Source organism: Orbicella faveolata, unplaced genomic scaffold, assembly GCF_042242905.1.
Source record: "Orbicella faveolata isolate gen_17 unplaced genomic scaffold, um_ofav_v1 contig_35, whole genome shotgun sequence".
Lineage (NCBI taxonomy): Eukaryota > Metazoa > Cnidaria > Anthozoa > Scleractinia > Merulinidae > Orbicella > Orbicella faveolata.
The window spans coordinates 12,491,023-12,514,750 of record NW_028301564.1 but is presented as its reverse complement, the minus strand read 5'-3'; the positions used below and the strand labels follow the sequence as shown (position 1 = coordinate 12,514,750).

Sequence of the window (23,728 nt, the reverse complement as noted above, 5' to 3'; positions counted from 1 at the left end):
TAAAGCACCATACACCCGCATACAGCACTATACACCCCTATACAGAACTATACACCCTTATACAGCACTATACACCGCTATACAACACCATAAACCCCTATAGAGCACTATACACTCCTATACAGAGCTATACACCCCCATGCAGCACTGCACACCCCTCTAAAGCACTATACACCGCTATACAACATTATACACACCTATACAGCGCTCTACACTCTTATACAGCGCTTTAAAACCCTATACAGCACTATACAGCACTATACAGTACTATACACCCCATACAGCACTATACACACCTATACAGCACTATACACCGCTATACAAAACTATCGATCCTATACACCACTATACATCCCTATACAGAACTATCCACCGATATACAACACTACACACCCCTATACAGCACTACACACCCCTATACAGCACTATACACCCCATACAGTACTATACACACCTATACAGCACTATACACCGCATTACAACGCTATACATCCCTATACAGCACTATACACCCGCATACAGCACTATACACCCCTGTACAGATCTATACACCCTTACACAGCACTATACACCGCTCTACAGCACTATAAACCCCTATACAGCACTAGACAACCCTATACAGCACTATACACCCCCATAAAGCACTATACACCCCCATACAGCAGTATACACCCCTACACAGCACCATACACCCCTATACAACACTATACACCCCTATGCAGCACTATATACCCCCATACAGCACTATACACCCCCATACAGCACTATACACCCCTATACAGCACTATACAGCACTATACAACACTATACACCCCTATACAGCACTATACACCCCTATACAGCGCTATACACCCCTATACAGCACTATACACCCCTAAACACCACTATACGCCCCTATACAGCACTATACACCCCTATACAGTACTATACACCCCCATACAGCACTATACACCTCTATACAGGACTATACAACGCTATAGAACACTATACACCCCTATACAGCACTTTACACTTCTATACAGCACTATACACCCGCATACAGCACTATACACCGCTCTACAGCACTATAAACCCCTATACAGCACTAGACAACCCTATAAAGCACTATACACCCCCATACAACACTATACACCCCTATACAGGATTTTACAACTCTATACAACACTATACACCCCTATACACCACCATACACCCCCATACAGTATTATACCGCACTATAAACGCTATACAACATGATACACTCCTATACAGCACTAGACACCCCTATAGAGCACTATACATCGCTATACACTCCTATACGGCACTATACAACCCTATACAGCACTATACACCCCTATACAGCGCTATACACCCCTATACATCACTATACAGCCCTATACAGCACTATACACCCAAACACAGCACTATACAGCACTATTCACCGAAATACAGCACTATACACCCCTGTAACGCGCTATACACCCCTAAACAACACTATACAGCACTATACACCCCTACGCAGCACTATTTAAACAATAGAGTGTTTCTGTCGAGGAACTATGGGTTGATAGTTGCCCCGCGGAAATTTGATGTTCTTAAAACAAATATTTGCCCGAGAAGCGAAGCTTCGAGAGCAAATATGCTAGTTTTAAGAACATCAAATTTCCAAGGGACAACTATCAGACGGATAGTTCCGAGACATAAACACTCTATTGTCTTTATCGTTCACCGCTAAATTTTCTTCCGCGCGCCAGTTCAAAATTCATATTGAATTATTTTCAACTTTTTTAGATGAAAGCCGTGAAAGGTCGTTAAAGCCAAATGTAAAATTTGAAAAAGAAAACAGACAAAAACCCACTTAATACATTTCAACTATTTACTTTCTGTAAGCCCGCTTCCTTACAGAAACATTTACACGGACGAGTACTATCCATCCGGGTATTTTCCTCGGACGGGCACTATGGGCTGATAGTGTCTCTCCACGGATGAACACTATCGCGTCATGTGATCAATTTAAACCAATAAGAATCAGAGGAAATTTAGTGGTGAACTATAAACACCCATATACAGCACTATACATCTCTATACAGCAGTATACACCCAAATACAGCACTATACACCCCTATACAGCACTATACACCGCTATACAGCGCTATAAAACCCTATACAGTACTATACACTACTATACACCCAAATACAGCACTATACAACCCTCTACAGCCCTCTAGACCCCCATACGGCACTATACACCCGTATACAGCACTATACACCGCTATACAACACTATACACCCCTATACAGCAGTAGACAACGCTATAAAGCACTATACACCACCATACAGCACTATACACCCCTATACAGCCCTAAACACCGGTATACAACGCTATACACCCCTATACAGCACTATACACCCCTATAGAGCGCTATAAAACCGTATACAGCACTATACACTCCTATACATCCAAATACAGCACTATACATCCCTATACAGCACCATACACCCCTATGCAGCACTATACGTTACTATACACCACTATACACTATACACCGCTATACAACACTATACACCCCTATACAGCACTAGACACCCCTATAAAGCACTATACACCGCTATACAGCGCTATAGACTCCTATACAGCATTATACACCCTATACAGCACTATACATCCCTATACGGCACTATACACCCCTATTCAACACAGGACACCCCTATATAGCACTATACACTCTATACAGCAGTAGACACCCTTGTACAGCACTATACACCCCTATACAGCACTATACACCCCTGTAGAACACTCTACAACCCTAAACAGCACTATACACCCCTATACAGCACTGTACACCCCTAAACAGCACTATACACCCCTGTACAGTACTATACATCCCTATACAGCACTATACATCCCTATACAACACTATACACCCCTATACAGCACTTTACATCCCTATACAGCTTAAAACACCCCTCTAGAACCTGATACAGACACTGTACAACACGATACATCTCTAAAACACGTATACAACCCTATACATTCCCAAACACCTCTATACAACCCTATATAGCACTATAGATTACTATACATCCTTATGCAGCACCTGTCGTACAAACAAAAAAAACCCTCTTTAACGCGAACGACTGTTAAGCACGCTGAATAAAGTGGCTTAAGGTTTACAGGACTTTTAAATATTTATTGTTTGGGTTTTCCAATTATTAATTAACAACTTCTGTATTGTCCTTACCACGACCAGTACTTATGAATAGAATACACCTGGGCCGTAGCTCAGGTTAAGGGATGGGGTTATTCGAATAGGACTAATGATGGCTAATATATTAGGCTTGAATCCTTATTTCAATCTATTTTAAAAATATAAACTATAATTGTCAAGGTAAAATTTGTTTTGTAGATGATTTGATGCTAGGGAATAGAACAATAGCGATCACCTTGTTCAACCTTCTCAGCTAATAGTTTTCTTAACCTTTCACAGATATCAAGTAAAATATCTTCCGTTTGTTGAGTTGACAGTCGATAGTTGATTTTCATTTAAGAAATATTACATCCATCCGACAGTATGGCCAGTCGTTTCGCCATTTTTCAAATGCAAATACATAGTAGACCGTGTATATATAATTATAAAATGTTCGAGTAATTGCGCGCGCTGTGATTGGTCAGTTCGAGTTCATTATAGCTCCATAAAGCACTCTGCTTACGTCACGCGCGTGCATTATAACTCAACATATGCACGCAAGCTACGTCACGAAAATTTTGCCCTGGACAAAATTTGAGAATCAGCTAGTCCGTCCGCCATTATGGCTGAAGAATTTCCACGGTTTCAACTCGGGTTCGAATTCCTGAACGCCGAGAAAAGTAGCAGCGTTAAGGAGTCTCAAAATGAGGCACCTGTTCCAAAGAAAAAACGGTTTGCAGAACTGACAGAAGCGGAGAGAAACCGGCTTTTGGTGGAAACGCAAGCAAAGTCTACGAAGAGCTCGACAAATTGGGCAGTAAACGCTTTCAAAGGTATGAATTTACGTAAACATGACTACAATCCAATACACATCTCAAACACTAAAACTTAAAACCTGTTTTAATTTAAAAGGCAGAATGACGAAAAAAGCATATTACAATGCTTCCTAAATAATGAGTTATACTGGCTTATCTACATCTTTGTCAACAAAAAGCAACATTTCACTTGTTTATACAATTAAATGTTTTCTAGCAGCTGTTGCGTATATCATTTAACAGTTAACCACTCGAAATACGCTTGCAACACTTAAAGGCTGAGTTGGAAAAAATGTTTTCTTTTCCTAGAATGGGGTGCACAAAAAGTTCCTGTGCTGCCAAAACTAGAGGAAATGAGCGACGAACAACTTGACAACAGTCTGTCACAGTTTTATACAGAAGCACGAAGCAAAACGGGTGAAGAGTACAGCAAGTCGTCCTTAATTACGTTCAGAAATGCAATAGAGAGGCATTTGAACAACCCACCTTATAACAGAAGTTTGAAGCTAAATTCTTCAACGTTTTCAAATTCCAACCGTATGCTGAACGCCAAAATTAAGAGCCTGAAACAGCAAGGGAAGGAAAATGTGCAGCACAAAGAGGCCATGCCAGTTGACGACTTGCAGAAATTGAAAGCTGGTCCAGTATTAAGCCTTGCAAATCCATGGTCTTTGCTGAGAAACGTGTGGTTCCATGTTGTTCTCTACTGGTGTAGAAGAGGTCGTGAAGGGCAGAGAAATTTGAAGCCGACGAGTTTTGCATTTGAAGTAGACGAGCAAGGCAAGCGCTACGTTACTATGACCCACGACGAGACCACCAAAAACCATCCCGGTGGACTTCAAGACCGATCCAGCTTTGAGAAGACGGCTCGTATGTACGAAACAGAGAGTGAGAACGACGGCTATCGAGCGCTGAGCTTGTATATCTCCAAGCTGAATCCGAAATGCGAAGCCTTATTTCAGCAACCTCGACGCGACTGGAATGAATCCGCCATCACACCCGAAATCTGGTACGAAAACCGCCCGCTTGGTGTCAACACTCTTGGAAACATGATGAAAGAAATAAGTACAAAGGCCAAGCTTTCCAAAGTTTACACAAATCACTGTGTTCGGGCGACAGCGATAACCTTGTGGTCTCAAGCCGGTTTGTCAGATCGCCACATCTGCCACATTTCGGGACACAGAAACCCGAATAGTCTCCAGCATTACAATTCTCGTCCGTCGTCTATCCAGCTCAGGAAATGTAGTGATGTCTTGTCTACTGCTCTACAAGGGGCCGACCAGACAAAACAGAAATCTCCACAATGCGATGAGCCTTTTAGTCAGCCAAAAGTAGCAGAAGTATCAGGCAGAGTGGTTGAAACGCACAGCCGGTCATCCACCACAACGATCCACAGCGAAATGCTTGGCGGCATGTTCAATTCTTGCACAATCGGTTCAATGCAAATCAATCTTTATCCTCCTCAGAGCAAAAGTCAGTGAACTGGGGAACTGCTTCAGCTTTCGAAGATTCTTTTTGCTGTAATAATTTCTTTAGAACCGTTCTGACTTTTTTTAGAAAACGTTTGTTTCTTGCCACAAAGGGAACGGTTTTACTTTTCATTCAGCATTTAAGCCAATAAAAAGAAAGCATGTACATGTAAGGAGAATACTTATTTTGATTAATTAAAATTCGCAATCCTTTTCTTGTTTAATATGTCTTTATGTTAATGTGGTGGTTTACATTTTATAAAAGAAATAAAAAAACTTGCCCTTCGTGCATTGTTGAGTTATATAAGCACTTGGGAATTTTTAAGAACACTCGAGAAGTGCGAGAAGCACTCGGCTGCGCCTCGTGCTTCTCTATGCACTTCTCTCGTGTTCTTAAAAATTCCCGCGTGCTTATATAACTCAACAATGCACTCGGGCGCGTTTTTTGTTGCTATATTAAATTCCATGTTGCCGTGCATCTGTTCAGTATTAGTATAAATCTGCCAGCGTTCTATTACGGATGTCGTGAGCTTATTGGCTACGCTACTCACTATCTATTCTGTGGTAGATAGTGAGTAGTGTGGCAGTATTCCCTTGTTAACAAAATGACAGCCGCTTCAATGAAAAACAGTTTCTAGATGTTTCCATGTATAGTGTTATGGGTGTTATGTTATGTATAGTGTTATGTATAGTTTTGTGGGTGTCTAGTGCTATATAGGGGCGTCTACTGCTGTATAGGGGTGTATAGTGCTATATCAGGGTGTATAGTGCTGTATAGGGGTGTATACTGCTGTATAACGCTGTATAGGGGTGTATAGTGCTGTATACGGGTGTATAGTGGTGTATAGGGGTGTATAGTGCTGTATAGGTGTGTATAGCGCTGTATAGGGTTGTATAGTGCTGTATAGTGCTGTATAGTGGTGTCTAGTGCTGTATAGGGGTGTATAGTGCTGTATTTGGGTGTATAGTGCTGTATAGGGGTGTATAGTGCTGTATACTGGGGTATAGTGTTGTATAGGGGTGTATAGTGCTGTATAGGGGTTTATAGTGCTCTATAGGGGTGTATACTGCTGTATAAGGATGTATAGTACTGTATATGGGTGTATAGTGCCGCATAGGTGTGTATAGAGCTGTATAGTGTTGTTTAGGGGTGTATAGCGCTGTATAGGGATGTATAGTGCTGTATAGAGGCGTATAGTGCTGTATTTGGGTGTATAGTGTTGTGTAGGGGTGTATAGTGCTGTATAGTGGGGTATAGTGTTGTATAGGGGTGTATAGTGCTGCATAGGGATTTATAGTGCTGTATAGGGGTGTATACTGCTGTATAGGGATGTATAGTGCTATATATGGGTGTATAGTGTTTTATAGGGGTGTATAGTGCTGTATAGTGCTGTATAGGGATGTATAGTGCTGTATAGGGGTGTATAGTGCTGTATAGGGATGTATAGTGCTGTATAGGGGTGTATAGTGCTGTATAGGGGTGTATAGTCCTGTATAAGGATGTATGGTGCTGTGTAGGGGTGTATTGTGTTGTATTAGGTTGTATAGTGCTGTATATGGGTGTATAATGCTTTATTGTGGTGTATAGGGTGTATAGTGCTGTATAGTGTTTTATATGGGTATATAGTGCTGTATAGTGCGGTATAAGGATGTATAGTGTTTTATAGGGGTGTATAGCGCTGTATAGGGTTTTATAGTGCTGTATAGGGGTGCATAGTGCTGTATAGGGGTGTATAGCGCTGTATAGGGTTGTATAGTGCTGTATAGGGGTGTATAGTGCTGTATGGTGGTGTATAGTGCCTTATAGGGGTGTATAGTGCTGTGTTTCGGTGTATAGTGCTGTATAGTGCTGTATAGAGTGTATAGTGCCTTATAGGGAAGTATAGAGCTTTATGGGGGTGTATGGGGCTGTATAGGGGTGTATAGTGCTGTGTGTAGAGTTGTATTGTGCTGTGTAGTGCTGTATAGTGGTGCATAGTGCCCTCACTAGATGTTATTTAGATCTCTCCTACCTGAACAGCCTTGATTTGTTTAGCCGCGCCTCTTTGGTCGCATGGTAGAGATCTGGAACTAGCCAAGTTGTTGTCGGGCCCAGATCTTATCGTTCCATCGAGTGACGTTTACAAAATGGCGGACGAGGTGTATTTTGAATAGAGTTCAAATTCTCCTGGTGATTGCAAGGGAAAAATACGTTGGAGCAACCTCAGCGTTTAACTTTAGCTATGGCGCGAGTGACATTGTACATGAGCTTCATACTTTAGACCAGTTAATGGCTTTTTTTATGGGTTGGAATTGCGAATGCAATGGCTGCTTCGAATACAACAGAATTAAAGCTTGTAACGATACGATCCAGAACTGCTACTGTCACTTTACCAGTGGAAACGACATCAACCGGAACCAACAACGAGGGAGGTGGAGACGTCCGAGGAGGACGCAATAACTCCTCAGCTTATCCATATCGTTTGGGCTCCGATATTCCCGACATCCCTAACATACCTTCGCCTTTGTTACGACCGCCAAAAATCGGACAGAAGTCGACTGATGTTACTGTAACTGCGGAATCGAACGCTCATTTGCCGTTTTCTTCTGCTTCTGTTACAAGTGACGGCGTTGGTAAGCATAATGCAGTCTGTTTAATCGTTTGCGCGATATATCGATGAGTTCTTGTCGGACAAGTACATGTATGTCGCAAACTTTAACATACACTTTGACAAGCACGTACATGCCTGAGGTTGCAGGTTGAGACTATTTTTAGAACTATTACACATGGCTTACCTGGTATGGCGTCTCGTTCAGGCAGCGTAGTAAAGAGTCTGTTGCTAGAATTGTTAGTCTAGTTTATGGTAAGGTTTTTACTTTAATTGCATTAATAATTATTTCCTCCGTTTGAGTGATGGCATAATTTGCCACTTCTTGGCAATTTGGTCATAACAATATGAAATTAATCATTTACCTTTAAGTTAACGTTTGGAGAGCAGAGAAGAATTCTTCACTCTGTTATGATCCTAAAATTTTAATTCTACCTTTTTAAAAAGATTTTGCAAATACCACTTAGTTTAACAATAGTGCTAGTTTAATTGCCCACTGTTCAAAATCAGAACATGATTATCAGGAGAGTGTTTCTGCACGGTAACTGCTTACTTTCTTATCCTCTTCACCTCTCTCCTTGATATTGTATTGACACAAATTACTTCACAAAGGGCCGGGTTGCACTAGAGCGAATCCAAATATTTCCAATTTTTGGCGAGAAAAAAATTGTCAAAAATTTTGCAAGTTCCAAATTTTGGCAGTGGTCGCATTAGACCAACATGTTGGAACCAAAACGTTCCTGATTGAAATATACGTCATAAGATCTATACTTCTCAATTAACTCTTCCCAGATTTTTCTTTATGCTGCAAGTTCTTGACTCTCTGCTCTTCAGCAACTCATGATTTTCGGCCCATTAATTGGACGTGCAGTTTTGCTGGGATTGCGCATTTGTGTTGTTGCTTTCGCCACTTCCGATCAAAGAAGATTGTCTCGCTGAAGCCATCTCTTCAAATTGCTGCCATTAACCATATCCAGGGTGTGAGTCATAAGAATTTGAATAAACACGACACTCATATTCCTCGTTTGCATTGACAAAACTGTAAAAAACGTCAGATGACCTGGGTAAAAAATAATATTGTCTCGCCATTGCATGCACCAAACTGGACTACATGTAGCTGTCAAAGTTATTTTCTCATCGTAATTTTATCCAGACATGTTTTAAAAAATATGACAGTTTAATGGTTAAAAAACAAAACTATTTGCTTTGCCAAAATTTGGAAGCCTCCAAGGCAGCACTTCGACTTCTTTGAAGATTGGTGAAATTTTGGCAATCCGCAAAAATTTGGCAAGTTTTTGAAACTGGGGGTCACACTTATTTTACGCTACTTGTTGACAGATATAGTACTTATACAAACAAAATTGGCTCTGGTGTAACCTGGGCCAAAGTGGACACACCATAATGTATCCGCAAGCCATTTCTTGACTATTCCTTCTCTCAATCATGGCTTGAAAAAAAACTGGTTCCCAGCTTGCCCTTCGGACAATTAGCTCTCAAATTTTACTTCCCCTGGGCTGTCTTAGTTTATTATTGTTTTAATTTAGTTGGCAGATGACTTGCCCTTCTCCATCAGGCAAGTGAGAATGAAAAGTTACTTGTCCAACAGGAAAATCTACTTGTCCCAGACGACCAGATGGTCCTTTTTTCAAGGCCTGTCAATTTTTGTTTTTCTCCTTTTGTTTTAACCAGCTACTCAAAGGCTGGCCAATCCTGCTGGAGTTGAAAGAGCACCAGAAGACCTTGACAGTGTGATAAGAAATCAAGTTGGCCAACAAGTGGATAAAGTGTTTGTATGTAATGAAGGAATGTTAACACCCGTTTATCTTAAACTTACAGATATTTTTGTACCAACAAATTTTTCGAAATGGATTTCACTAAAAAAGTTAACATTAAAAAGCAACAACGTTTCAACCACTCGATGGTCATTTTCAAGTTGAAAAGTAAAAGTTTTCCATGCGCCTAAATATATACAATTGATTGTAAGAATGCTAATGAGACACTGACACTGCTAATGAGACACTGATTGTCAGTGTCTCATTAGCATTCTTACAATCGATTGTATATATTTGGGCGCATGCAAAACTTTTACTTTTCAACTTGAAAATGACCGTCGAGCGGTAGAAACATCGTTGCTTTTTAATGTTAACTTTTTTAGTGATATTTTTCTAGTTTCAATAATTTTATTTGAGAAATAGAAAACATGTACTGTGTTTCTATCAAGTTTTAGTTTAAATCTACTAGGGTTCTATCATGAATGCCATTCTCTGATTGGCTACGCTATTCACTATCTATTCTGTTTCCTATTAATGTAATTTAGAGAAACTCCATGAAGTTTATTTGTATCATACAAATGATTTTCTCTATCCATTCATCTCATACATTGTAGTCTGGTACTAGCAAAGACCTTCAAGGACACCTGATATCAAAGCCCAGTGAGGTTGACCAACTCAGAGTCGATCTTGAAAACATGGAAGTAAGTTAGGGTTGAAAAATACAAAATAGGCCAAGAAATACACATGGTCTGGAAAAATATAATACAATAGTCAACACAATACAATACATGTACAAGACCTTCTATCAGTGGGAACTGTAGGACTTCCTTACATTACATGTATATTCATCAACAATTTTAGCTATTTGTAGGTACCTCTGAAATTGGGTAATTACTACTGTACACACAATTGCACGGCATGGTTGCAATGGTAGTCATGAAAGACTGTCATTGGACCGTGTTTTGAGTCACCTGTTGCCTTGATCTTAAGCTTCACGGGGTTTGAAAAAGACTTGAATTCCAGCATGCCCTTGGCACAAGTACCACTCAAATTTTACTAACCCTGGGCAACTCTTAGTTTGCTCTTTTAATGATTTTGTTGACAGATGACCTGTCTGAGCCCTTGCACATCCAGTGGGTGAGAATGAAAAGCCATTCCTCACCAGTAACAAACGTTTTGCCTTGTTGGTGAATTATACCAACAACAGGCAACAAGTTCACCCGTAATGACAGGGACCCATCTACATTTTGTAGCATACTCAGCTATAACAGATGTAATGGGTGACAGTCCTCAATGACAGTCCAGAACCTCATGTGAGAAAACCCTGGACTTCAAGAGTATGCAAGTTAGTCCTCAGTATTTTCTGTGATATACAACATTACTGACAACAGATGTTATTCTTATGTTACAGCACAAAGAGAAAGGTTTGTTTTCTGGCATTTCTCAACAAACTGATTTCGCTGCCAGGAATAAATCTCCTGGTCACTAGTAAGTTCATACAATCATTAGATACTGTACAGCGTGTGCTGTTAATAATTAGCAGAGTGTATATTGAGTACAAATTATTAACAGCTATATTGAGAAATGTTGTGACACAAAATTACGAAAGCATAAAAGTGTGCACAGGCCATGTAGATCTAGGAACCTCTACTCTGGGTAGTATAGGTTTTTATTTCATCATTGAAGTTTGCAGTTTCTGTGTGTTTCAGCTTGATAGGTGAAGATAACATTTATTTATTACATGCATTCATATCTTTCCTTTCCTTTCAGCTGAAACACTGTGAACTCAAGTCTGATCTAACACCAGTGAACTGACGCTATCCATAATGCATCGTACCTTTCAGCGTTATTTCATACCCCATATTAAACATGTATGTATTGCTGTTTCCTCTTTTCAGGACAGCTTTTGTCAGGAAAGCTGTACATATACATGTACATACGTGTACAGCCAACTCTCGTTAGTGGGGAAACCTGCTAGGCTGTCATTTGGTGTCTGACTAATAGCGAGAGTCTGCAAGAGCAGGGTGCAATAAAAATGACACAATATTCGCTTATAAAGGGTCACTGATACATGTACTGCTATACTCTTTTAATTCCAGTAACATAATTTGTAGGCTAAGTAGTAAATATTTACTTCAGTTCATAATGAAATAATATGGGTCAAAATAGTGTACAAACTAGTAATTATTCCTAGACTGCAGAATAATTGTTATTCAAGTTGTTCATTGTAAGTGTCCAAAATTCTGCAATAGTGGGAGACTGTAATAGGGGAAGTCATTTCCGTACATTTCACCGTAGCGTCAACTGGGGATTTAGCTTCTGTTTGTAATAGTGGGCGGTGTCCATATTAGCAGGGTGACCGCAAGGCAAGAGTTGAGCTGTAAGTGCAAAAAAGGTGAATGCACCCCTTGAACTGAGCTGTGCCGTACTTGAGAACACTCTTTTAGCCACATGAAAGTTGGAATGTCTAGTAGACGCATATAGTTTACATTTAACATAGATATAAGAATTGTTTTAGAATTTAATTTATCAGATCAAAAGAAGACTTAAAATAAATTTAGAGATAACACTACATGAATACACCACTGAAAAATGAACACTGTGCAATATCCTTATACTTGTCTGGCACCCTCAGGAGCTCTTAACCTCCCTGCTCCTCAAGAGGGCTAAGTTGTATGTACACAGTATACTGTCTGCTGTCTAAAAGAAATTAAGTGACACAGTGATGACTCTGTAATTTCTCACCTCAGTCCCAGTATTAGTTCCACTTATGGTGGTGGACCTCTTCGAACTGGAGGTCTGGGTACCAGGACTGTTGGGTACCCGGTTTCAGGATTTGGAAACATTGGAACAGAGTTTGGTCTTCGGGATTCCAATGCTCAGGTGGAGGATTTGAAAAGAAAGCTAAAAATGGTTATTATGTCAGTGGGATTCTTATTTTTCAACGTGATATCCCAAATTCTAAATTTACCAATTTCCACATGTATCTCCCTAACAGACCACAGAGCTTTGCGCAAAGCAAGATACATATTACAGAGAGGTAATCAGTGAGTTAGAAAATCGCTTGAAAGAAACTGTGGCAGGAAGGGATCACGTTCTTGCTCTCAGGTAAAACATGTTCTTGGTAAAAAGAAAATATTACATTACATTACATTACATGTGAGTTTGTCTTCAAACCTTTGTGACCAAAACTGAAAAAGGTGCGAGGAATATGAAGCTCAATGAAGTGATGATTTCACCAAATGTGAAATTCCTTTATTGTACTATTATTTTTGAAATGTAATTGATTAAAAAAAAAAAATGATTTGATCAGATCACATTGTGTTTGTAAATGAGAAGTCATTGCCATCTGAGATACATAACAGACATGCAATTTGCGTGACTTAGCCGGCATGACAGCCATTCTTCCTCAGGAATAAATTGTATAATGTACGCAAAAACCAACGCAGCTGCGAAAATGTCTGCTGAGGCATGACGCGTCTTTCAAGCCCGGCCTTTATCATAAAGGCCGGGCTTGAAAGATCGAAAGGAATCTACATATAATTCAGTAAATTGGTCTTTTGTTAAAAGTACAGTTAACCTCCTTTGTTGCTTTTATAAAATGTATCTATTGTTCAGAGAAAACGAAGCCGCGGGTCAATTACAGTTAATTCATCAACTGGAAGCTGGACTGAGAAAACAACAACAGATCATAGATGCAAAGGACAAAGTGTGTTCAGCAGTGGTACACTTTATTGCTCAATGAAAATTGACAGCCTCGTTTCTTCTGAGACCTGCATTTTGTTGTGAGGCGGGTTTTTGCAAGTCCTGTTAAGAAACATCAGTCATGTACGTGTGGGTGCGTTTTTAATGACTGTTTCGTCGTTGGGGACTTGAGTCATAGAGTACGAGTGTGCCACTCATTCTTCGCAAGGTTAGTTAAAAGTGATTTTCACGTGCGTTCACATGCTGGCTCACTCGATTATGATTACGTCCTTGACTGGAACCTCGTTCCCAGGGTCTCTTTTGAGTCTGAAGACGAAATTGCCTTGACTGTAGGTCCTTTCAGTCTTACAGTAATTCGTAAAGTAGCTTTTATAAGGTCTTACAGTTGCTATGCCGGGTGGGACCAGCGCGAAGAACGACTAAAGAAAGACAAGCAAAGATTATTTTAACCCTTTGAATACCAACTACGCATATATGCGTAATTAATGGTCGTGCTCTTTGTACCACTTGTGACGTCATCAATTTAAACGTCATCAGATATTCTTGATAAGCAGATAGTAGTGCTAGGCTAGCCCTTTCCGCACAATGGTCAGGTTTAGATATCGACGACATTCCGACGTCGCAAAACGAACAACTACGTTATCAGTTTTGGTGCAAAAACGGTGGTAAAATGGTCCACTACGCCTATGATTGATCAAGGTCCTTTTCTAGGCTTCGCCCGTAATTAACATTCAGCTTTTCACTGCAGCCAGAAAGAACATACAATGCAAAAGGTAGCCAGTGTAAAAGGGCCGAGAAAAACAGAAAGGAAAGGGCCAACAAACGAAATTGAGAACGGTCAATGGCAAAAAAAAAAGTCCAAATTTTGGCTTATGCCCATGCCCGGAATTGAGGTTTTGCTCAATTTTGTACCTAATCCTCGAAAAATCTTTCCTTTTAGTAAAAAACAAAGCTTTTTTTAGCAAAACTTCGGTGTATTTAGCGTCGTGGCAGCTAAAAAAACCTGACTAAACGGTTAAAACAGTATTTTTTGGCGAAAGTTTGGTATTCAAAGGGTTAAAGTCCCCCGCTCACGCGCGTGACTCAAAGGTGAGCCTGCTCGCAGGCTAGGAGCCGAACGCTGAAATGCTATACACTGTACATAACCTTCAATATAATGAACTTTGTCTTGTTTTATTTCAGGACTTAAATTCCATGGAATCCAGTATGAGCGAACTCGAAAAAGACTTAGCTGGTCACAAGTCTTTCTTTGACAAAATAAAGCGCATATCACTCGAGGAGGAAAAGAGAAGATTTCGTTCAGGCTTAGTAACTAGTGCACGGGAGAGCAATGTTTCTGTAACTCAGATCGGTGACGCGCTCATTGAAATCCTCCAAAAGTGTCTTTATGAGGATGATAACGAGAAGAAGACACTACAGTCAAAGTTGGATGGGGTAAAGAGCTGGTTGCGTAATGTTTTGTAACTTACGCTGATTGTATACACCCAGATATTACATGGCATGTATGTGTTCATCAAGGAAGCTAACATGAGCAAAGAAACTGGACAATAGGCGATTTCCGAGTTCGCTTGTGCCTCTCTTTTAAAACCTATCACATGGAAATGAGTTTGACTTGCCTGGAAATGAACCTGTAGGGGTAAGAATAGTTTCGCAGGAAGACTCGTTTTGACACGGAGACAAAAGACTACTCGCTTTCAAATAATAAGGACTTCCTTCCATAGTTAAGATTTGCCCATGACAGCTTAAAAGACTTCCATATCAGTCCGGCTGAAACAATCTCCAATTTGGCATTTTACCTTCAATATTTTGTACTTGTGGCAGGTTGAGGCAGGGCTCAAGGGCAGTAGACAACAAACGGATAAGAAACAAGACGAAATGCAGAGAGATTTCAAGGCGAAGTAAGAGAATGTTCCATTCATTTGATCTGAAACGGATAAGACAACTAAAAATAATTGAGGGGTGGACCTAGATGGTGCTAAAAAAGACAAAAAGAAAACAAGAGGAAGGAGTTAAAAAACAAAAGAAAATTCTCGGGTAGGCTATATAGTTTTCAGATACCTAGTTTATTGGTTTATGATCTCAACCCAGGAGTAACAATAGGATAAGGTACATGTATATTTAGTTCTGAATAGAATTAACAGTTCTTTTCAGAACTTTTATCACCGGAGCAATCACTCTTTACGGACTCTTTTTTCATAAAGGTGATCCGAGTGTAATTTAATGTTGAATTGAATTTTAAGTTAAGACATACCTTCTCATTAATTTTTCTACTACTAACTTTAGGATCTCAAAGTTGGAGGAGGAGCATGGCCAAGCGTTAGAATCTTCAGCTAACAAGATAACGCTTGTTAAAAAAGAGCTGGAGACTTTACAACAAGAAACAGACAAACTCAGGTCCGTGGCGTTTCTGTCGACACACATTGTTATTCGCTCAGTGCTTATAACTAAATTAATATATATATTTTTTTACATTAAAATTCACCTTGCCTAGGTGTAGACTATATTGTACATACAGACACGATTATTCCTTGCAGAAATTAAAGTGCTTTCGTTATCGTGCCCCACAGTGTTAACCAACCGCTATTTTCCGCGACTACACGCCGGTGGGAAATACTTTATGCCCTGTCGATCTTTCCTTCTTTCATTTTTGCTATCATTTCTAATGTGTTATTACTCAGAGAGCAACACCAAACAGGAGTGTCCGCTATGGAAGACAAAGTGAAATGGCTTGAGCTAGAGCTTGAAAAGTCCGAAAAATCAAGCAACGAAAGCGCGGAGCAATTTCAAAGTAAGGTGGGTACCCTTTTATCTTGTTTCTCGGCGGTTTCAGTCACATGAAAACAGATAACTGGCATATTTGTATATTTTTCTGTTGCTGGATCAATCCAGCGTGATACTATATTTTAACTTTAATCCTTGCCAGAATTATAGTGGTTCTTTTATTTTTCGTTTAGTCCAAAGAACTGGAACTTCCTGTTCGTGAATTGACAGCCGAGCTTCAAGTCGTAAAAGAGAAACAAAACTTACTCGCTCGAGTTTCACAGGAACAAGCAAACGTTATTGCGCTGAACGACAAACTCACTGCAATGGAAAAACTTCGACAAGTAGCAGAGAAAAAGAACGAAGAACTAAGCAAAGAGTTGACTATTCTTCAGGAAAAGTACAGCGAGGAAGCGAACAATTTAAGAGCCAATGTCGCAGAGAAGGAAATCTTAGTGAAAGACATACGCGAAGAGAGTGCGCGACTGAGGGAAATTGAAGTGGAAAAGGCGCTTAATCAGGAAAGAGGGAGAGCAAACGCTCGGTTCGATGGCATTTTAAACGAGCTTACTAAGTCAAATCAAAATATTTTAACCTTGACAGCGGATTGAGAAAATAAAAGACTCGAATTAGCCAAAGAACAAGAGGAAAACGTCAAACTGAAGAACGATTTAGAACTGAGAACTAAGGAAATGAATGTTGTAAGAGAGGAGAAAATTCGTTTAGCTGAGGAACTTGAGAAAACACACAGCAGTGTTTCCAATTTGCGCAAGCAAGTCGAAGAATTAACAAAATCCTTAGAATTAAAATCTAAAGGCTTGGTAGAAGCTGAGAACTGTGTTGAAAAACTTCAGACTCAGCTCAATGAAAGGGAGAGGACAATAGCGACCTTTCAAGCGCAGGGAACTAATCTGGCAGAAATTCTGGAGAGGAATAACCAAACGGGTGATTCGCTTCAACGAGAGAGAGAGAACAGTTAACACGAACGTTGGAAGAAAGAATCGGCGAGGTGGAGGAAATGAAAAGTCATCGTGAAATATTGGCCAAGAAATTGAGAGCCAAGGATAAGCGAGTCAAGGAGCTGGAAGAAGAGAAAAACTCCGTGTCAAACAGTTTACAAATCAAACAAGAAGAATTAGACGCCTTGATGGAGGAACGAAGTAACATCATGGCGGAGCTAAAGCTGCGGCAAATTGAGGTGACGAAGTTGAAGGACGAATATGGCTCGCTGAGTTCTCTGGTCGAAGGAAAACACGGAGAACGCGAGAACGAGATCACTAAATTGCTCTCTCGACTAAAAGGTATATAATCAGTAATACTTTCTCAAATACCCTTGCCGTCACCAGCATTATGGTACCTACAGGCAGCCAGAGATAAAATACATCATTCTTAAACAAACTCAATATTCTCGAGTCATAATCCTAGTCTCTTTACATTTGACTGGTAGGAGCTTTAGATATTTTATTTCGTATACTTGTCATTGAGTAAAAATCAAAAGAGAGAGTAACAAGGGGAAGTTGTCCTTTTCTCTGCTTGCTCTATCGCTTCTTTCCCGAGGATCTTTAAAAGAAAAGTAAGAACTATTCGCGGTCTTCCGTTTTTGCTTCCTGGTTTATCTCCTCTGATATCTTTTTTCGATGTTGTTGTTGTTTGCACATTTACTTTCATTGGCATTTCCTGGATTTGGAGAAAATTCTGTTTGTCAACATTTCACTGCCCTTCTGCACATGTATTTCTCCGTTGGTTTACAAGGTTCGGAACAAGATTTAACTTTGACGCGAAAATTACTGAAGACAAAGGGCGACATGAGTGGCAAAGGTACGTCATCTGCATAAGTCGCAGCTTAATATTGCTGGGCGGTCTCACTTTGGGCTTCATGTAGAACAACTCATTATCATTATAGTATTGTTTGCTTTGTTTTCAAAAGAGCCAACTTTGCAGCAATATCAGCACTTTTTAGACTATGACATTTGCCTAAAGCTAAAGGCTCTTATAATATTGTACTTACATTGCAGCTGTTCGAGTGGCTGGAGCCATGCAACAAGAAGTGACCGCGAAACGTGGAGAAGTGGACGCCTTACAAAACAAGTAAGTTGCCTTTGATATAATCATATTATCAGCCAGAGTTATGAGTGTGATTTTACGTTATTCTGTCACGCTTCAGTGACTGCTTGCAAAAACTGTCGCGTCATTATGTTTTTTATAGAATCAATTGGTTGACAGAGAGCCTAAATACAGCTTCCAAGGTAGGAAACAATTTTATTGAATACTGTTACCGGTGGATACCATGAATGATATGCTCTCGCTTCCCGGGATGAAAAAGAATGATGATGATAATAATGATGAATTTTCGTGCTACACCGAGCTGCGCTATACATGCATTTGCAGGCTTGACTATTGGATCGGCGATAACTCAACTTTTAGTTCTCTCACTGGTTTCTCTGTTGCTTTAGGACGCACGCTATTACGAGAGGAGAAGCAGCGAATTGTCGGGAACGGTTAAACAACTGACAGTTGAGCGAGACCAGCTGGAGTTCGAGCTGCGAATGATCCGAGAACAGAATGATGAATACAAAAAGCAGATTAACCACATGGAGCAAGCGCTTGAAAAGGTGCGATAATAAACCAATGAATGGCTGTGGACTCCCATGTTCGTAATTTATAATTACTTCTGAATTCCAGCAGATGGACCCCTTCCATAAATAGACAACTGGTGATGTTCCCTGCATACCTGTTCCTGTCTGCATACGAGCCAAGCGGCCCATCAGGCCGGCACTTAACTGCGGTTTCAGTAGCATGAAGTGACTAGGGGTATTTGTTCTCCCCCCCCTCGATGGGACGCTAGTCTATCTCACGACTACCCCCAGCATTAAATTCGCCGGGATCGATTTATACACGTGAAAATGTCTTGCCCAAGAACACAACACAACACAATATCCCCTGCCGGGGCTCGAACCCAGAGCGCTTAATCCGGAGTGAAGCGTACTAACCCTCCCACGGTGCCAGCCACATAGAACAGCAGATACAGTGAAACCTGTATTAAGCGGACCCCACATTAAGCGGACACCCTCTATTAAGTGGACACCAGTTAGAGTCCCAAACTTTTCTTCCTATATTTACCGTGAAATAAACCTGCATTCAGCGGACACCTATGTTAAGCGGACGCGGACGCCAATATTAAGCCATTTTGTTGCAAAAAAAAAACCTGCAATAAGCAGACACTTCCAGGGCTTTTTACTTCTGAAAGCTCAGCTTAGACTCCTTTAACATTGTTCAGCGATGTTTCTAAAGCTAAATAGATTATTCAAGATTGATGCATTGACTGACTGGACATTGTGCTATGAGCAGTCTTCGATCTTACACTGTGTTACACTGAGTTACAAAAGGGTTAATAATTAATTATTATTGCACAATGTATTAGACCCTGCTTAGAGGGGACGGCCTGTATTAAGCGGACACTAGTGAGGGTCCCAAGGGGGTCCGGTTAATACAGGTTTGATTGTATATTTAACCTGCCGTAAGCGAACACATTCTAGAACTAAGGGAGTTCGGTTACGACAAGTTCCACTGTCTTCTACCTTTCAAAAACATGGATAATGAGCAATGGATAGCAACATCGCACATTCAATTGCACATCATAGGGTTGTGAAATGGTCAGGGGAAGAAAATTTCTTCAAGGACAGGGAAAAGTCAGGGAATTGACATTTTGAAGAAGTCAAGTAAAACTTTATATTTCCAAAGTCGTTTGGAGATATAGACGTCTTTATATAATATACGTCTTTCTTTTCGAAGGCTGCTCTCAAACACGCCGACTCGCAAGGTGTGATCGAGAAGATGGAACAAGAGATGGCCAGGCTAAAACTGAAGCACTCGCTCGAAGTTAAGGTACGCCATGAAGTGCGAATCGGACCGAAGCATATTTCATCAGTATTCTAGTAGAATTCTACTACAGTACCTGTAGTTTTAGCCAGTGTAAGCTGGATTCAGATTTCACGTTACCTAGCGTTGCATGCGGGACAAATGGCAATCTCGTTCCCAGAGCTCGCGCGTTTTCGGTCAGCGGAGACCGAACGTACGACGCTCTGTGCTAGTAAAAAGCCAAAACCAGAAAATCCTGGTTCCAGTTGATTTTCAACCGATTTTCGTTCAAGTCAAATAACGGCTTCTAAAGACGCGTACTGAGAGTAACCGCTGTGTCTAATGATGGCTCATCTTCCGATTTCTCCCAGGGGTCTCAATTTGTTGGTCCTAACTAAAAAGAACGCGGCCTTGAGAACGAGATTGGTAAAATAGGATCTGGGAGCTTTTATATCGAAACACACTTTACAGCATGTAATTGAAATCATTGATTGGTTTGTTATTCAAGGAACTTGAGCGGACTTCAAAGGCTCCTCTTTCACTCAGGCCAGAAGCTGCATCGCTGGTTGAGCTTTTGACAAAACTGAACACTGGATTTAGGTATGGATCTTGCACGTATTTGTTCTGTGACCAGGAAGTGAAGTCTAGTTTCTTTAATTCATTGCCGACTGCAAGAGCCAAACGTTGTTTGGATCATTGCACAACAGTTCTCGTCACGCAATACTCTGAAAGATGCAGACTACTGGAGGGTGCCAAAAAATAATTAAAACAATATTATTAATAATACTTATTATTATTCAGGGTGTGATCGTCACGTGGATTTCGCGTGGGCAACGTTTCCACCGTTAGAACAATCTGGAGAAAAAAAATGCGATTTCCCAGTAACTTCTGTTCTTGTTCTATCTTGTGTTATTTACTTGTTACCTCTAGATGGCCTCCGCTGGCGACTCAAGCGAATTTCAGCAATGTTATGTTCCCTCAAAAGAGCGCTTTGCCAGAGTCGGTTCTACCTCTTTCCCAAGGCTCACAGCCCGAAGTGGCGGAGTTGGAGACTGGGCACCTAACACAAGGTGGAAAGTCCAGGGAGGTAAGGATTCTGTTGCTGTGTTAGTTTCTCTCGTGGCTATTGGCGGGACTATGCGTTTAGTGAATAAAGATTTGTACTAAATCGTTTTTGTGCCCGTAAATTCTTATCTGCGTTTTAAATCTACAGGCAAGTGAAGCTTCTTCAGGAAAGAACGACGAAGTTACAGAGGACTTGAAGACGTTATTACATGAAGTATGAAGCCTGATCACAAGTTTTCAAGCTCGTGTCTGAAAATGGGACCCCTGGCAAGACTCCAACTACTGCGTTTACGTCCCACGGGCCTCCTACTGAGCGAGCACTGTTGGATGATGGCCCTGTACACCCTGAAGAACCGGAATCTAGGACAAAGGGTCGGAGAAACATCGCTTCTGAGGTCGACCCTGGAAAGGAAAATTGTGATTCAATGACTAAAGGCAAAAGACAAGGCGATGAACGGTCTGAGAGAAAGCATCGAAATACAACCCAAAACGAGCGAATCCTGTGCCCTAAACCTGTTGTTTCTAGTGACTACAAACGTGAATTTGACAGAGAAGAAGCCGATTAAGCACCAGTTACGAACTCGACGACGTCAGCGAGGATGTTAATGACTTTGCTCTTCCGCTGCACAGTTCATCTCCGAAGAAAGACAGTGCTGCCAGCAGCGACGCACTTAGTGAACATTCACAAATATTTCACAGGCCACCTTCACCACTGTCTTTATCGATTCAAAGCGATAACTCTGATGTCACGTCGCTTTTAATCGACCATTCAACGTCTACTGCAGACACTGTAATTTCACGGGAAAGTCTTGAACACGGCTCATTCTTGGAATCCGACGTCAAATGCGTCCTCGGTAACCAGTAGTCAGCCGAGTTCAAGTTAAATGTCTGACACTGTGTCTTCATCAAAGAAACACTCGCGCCCAGTTCCCCAGAACGTGAAAGTCAGAAAACGAGGTAGCGATACGAATTCTGCGCGGGATTCGTACGGTCACAGAAAACAAAAAGACCTGACTTCAAGGAAACTAGATGAGAGAGCTTTTGGAGCCGGTAATAGTCTGTTTACCTAGATCACTCCACCCTTCCTTACCCGTCTATTTTTTTTTTTTTTTTCGCTTTCTTTTATTCGCAATTCTTTTCTCCTGTTTTGTAGTTTTTGTTGACGTTTAAATTCTTGACAATGTACCTTTCGTTCCAGTATCAGCGCCCATAAAGACAAATCCCTCAGCAAACGAACCAGCTTACGGACGCGCAGAGATGATCTTGCAATCTCTTGCACAAACTGGACAGCAACTCACCAAGAAAAACAGAGGTATGCATGTCTTGTACATAGGCACATTTTCATGTTTAACTCTTAAAATAAACCATGAGGTTGAGAATGGTTCTGTCCCGTGCAATAATCAGATAAGGACATTGTTCTCTGTTCATAGGGTTACATGACCATGCATTTATGGGAAATTCGAAGATAACAAGCTAGGAGAAGGCATTCATTTATGGGAAAATTAGGCCATGGCGAAGAACAAGTTTTATAACAAATTGATAGAATATGCAAGACGCATAACGGCGAGCACAAGATGTTCCTTGGTTTAAACTTGATGAATTATAAATGAGTTTCAAAAAAACCTCTTCCATAATCTAAATTTATTGAAAAAAAAAACAAAGAAACAATGTGCTCTTTTTGTTAGTATTCCACCAGTTAAATTTTTAATTTTTTGTGCTTGTTCTATTTTGGTTGTTGTTATTATTTGGCTTTCTTTTTTGTATCTGCTTCCATGCACCCTATGTATGATAGCATTGACATTTCATGTTTTCTTCCTTAGAAGTCGAACACTTGTGGAAAGAACAAGACAGAAGGATCAGAAAGTGCCGCAAAAATGAGGACAACATACATGCATTGCTGTCATGAATACTAGAACAGGAACGTTGGGACTTTGGTGATGCCATAAGCCTGCGAGGAAGATCTATTGGAGTAAGGGTGGAGTGAGGGAGCTCCTACCCCCCCCCCCCCCCAGCCCCTACTCGAGCTTCTACCCCTCCTCTCCACCCCTCCTTCAACAGAGCTTGCTCGAATGCTATGATCCCCTCTGTTTTCAAATTTTACAATTGTTCTTCCCAAAACGAGAGGACGATGTAAACTGCATGTTTTGCTGTTTTTAAAACTGCGACGTAGGTAAAAGACATGGAACTTGTTACTCGGTTTTGACTATATATATATATATATATATATATATATATATATATATATATATATATATATATATATACTTCTTGAACTTGAACAGAATAAATTTATAGAGCGCTCGACTCTGAGAGGAGCAGTGTAGATAATAAACAATGGTAGCAAGACTTCAATTCATCGTTTTATTGCGACAACGCTGTTTCGTATGGTCAAAGGATGACCATACGAAACAGCGTTGTCGCAATAAAACGATGAATTGAAGTCTTGCTACCATTGTTTATTATCTATATATATATATATATATATATATATATATATATATATATATGTAAACGTTTGATAAAGCAAGG

The 23,728-nt window shown here is 40.5% G+C and overlaps 1 protein-coding gene and 1 pseudogene across 2 annotated transcripts; both read left to right on the top strand.

The window, feature by feature from the left end:
* The first annotated feature begins 3,616 nt into the window (after positions 1–3,616).
* Positions 3,617–5,675, top strand: LOC149103327 (uncharacterized). Its single transcript, XM_089273803.1, has one exon. The coding sequence runs from the start codon at positions 4,336–4,338 to the stop codon at positions 5,461–5,463; it is 1,128 nt and encodes a 375-aa protein (XP_089129929.1). The 5' UTR covers positions 3,617–4,335; the 3' UTR covers positions 5,464–5,675.
* A 1,973-nt stretch (positions 5,676–7,648) lies between these two features.
* LOC110057549 (uncharacterized) lies at positions 7,649–23,545 on the top strand (annotated as a pseudogene). The gene is made up of 22 exons (XR_016202119.1): positions 7,649–8,064; positions 9,729–9,829; positions 10,426–10,512; positions 11,223–11,299; positions 12,562–12,724; positions 12,810–12,919; positions 13,430–13,520; positions 14,699–14,950; positions 15,338–15,414; positions 15,800–15,910; positions 16,195–16,309; positions 16,471–17,577; positions 18,029–18,094; positions 18,292–18,364; positions 18,483–18,522; positions 18,730–18,888; positions 20,069–20,161; positions 20,643–20,734; positions 21,065–21,221; positions 21,348–22,249; positions 22,398–22,511; positions 23,020–23,545. The product of XR_016202119.1 is annotated as an uncharacterized LOC110057549 (transcript).
* The last annotated feature ends 183 nt before the right edge of the window (positions 23,546–23,728 follow it).

Coding starts and splice junctions, on each gene's coding strand:
- LOC149103327 (XM_089273803.1), top strand. CDS start 4,336: ATGAGCGACGAACAACTTGACAACAGTCTGTCACAGTTTTATACAGAA.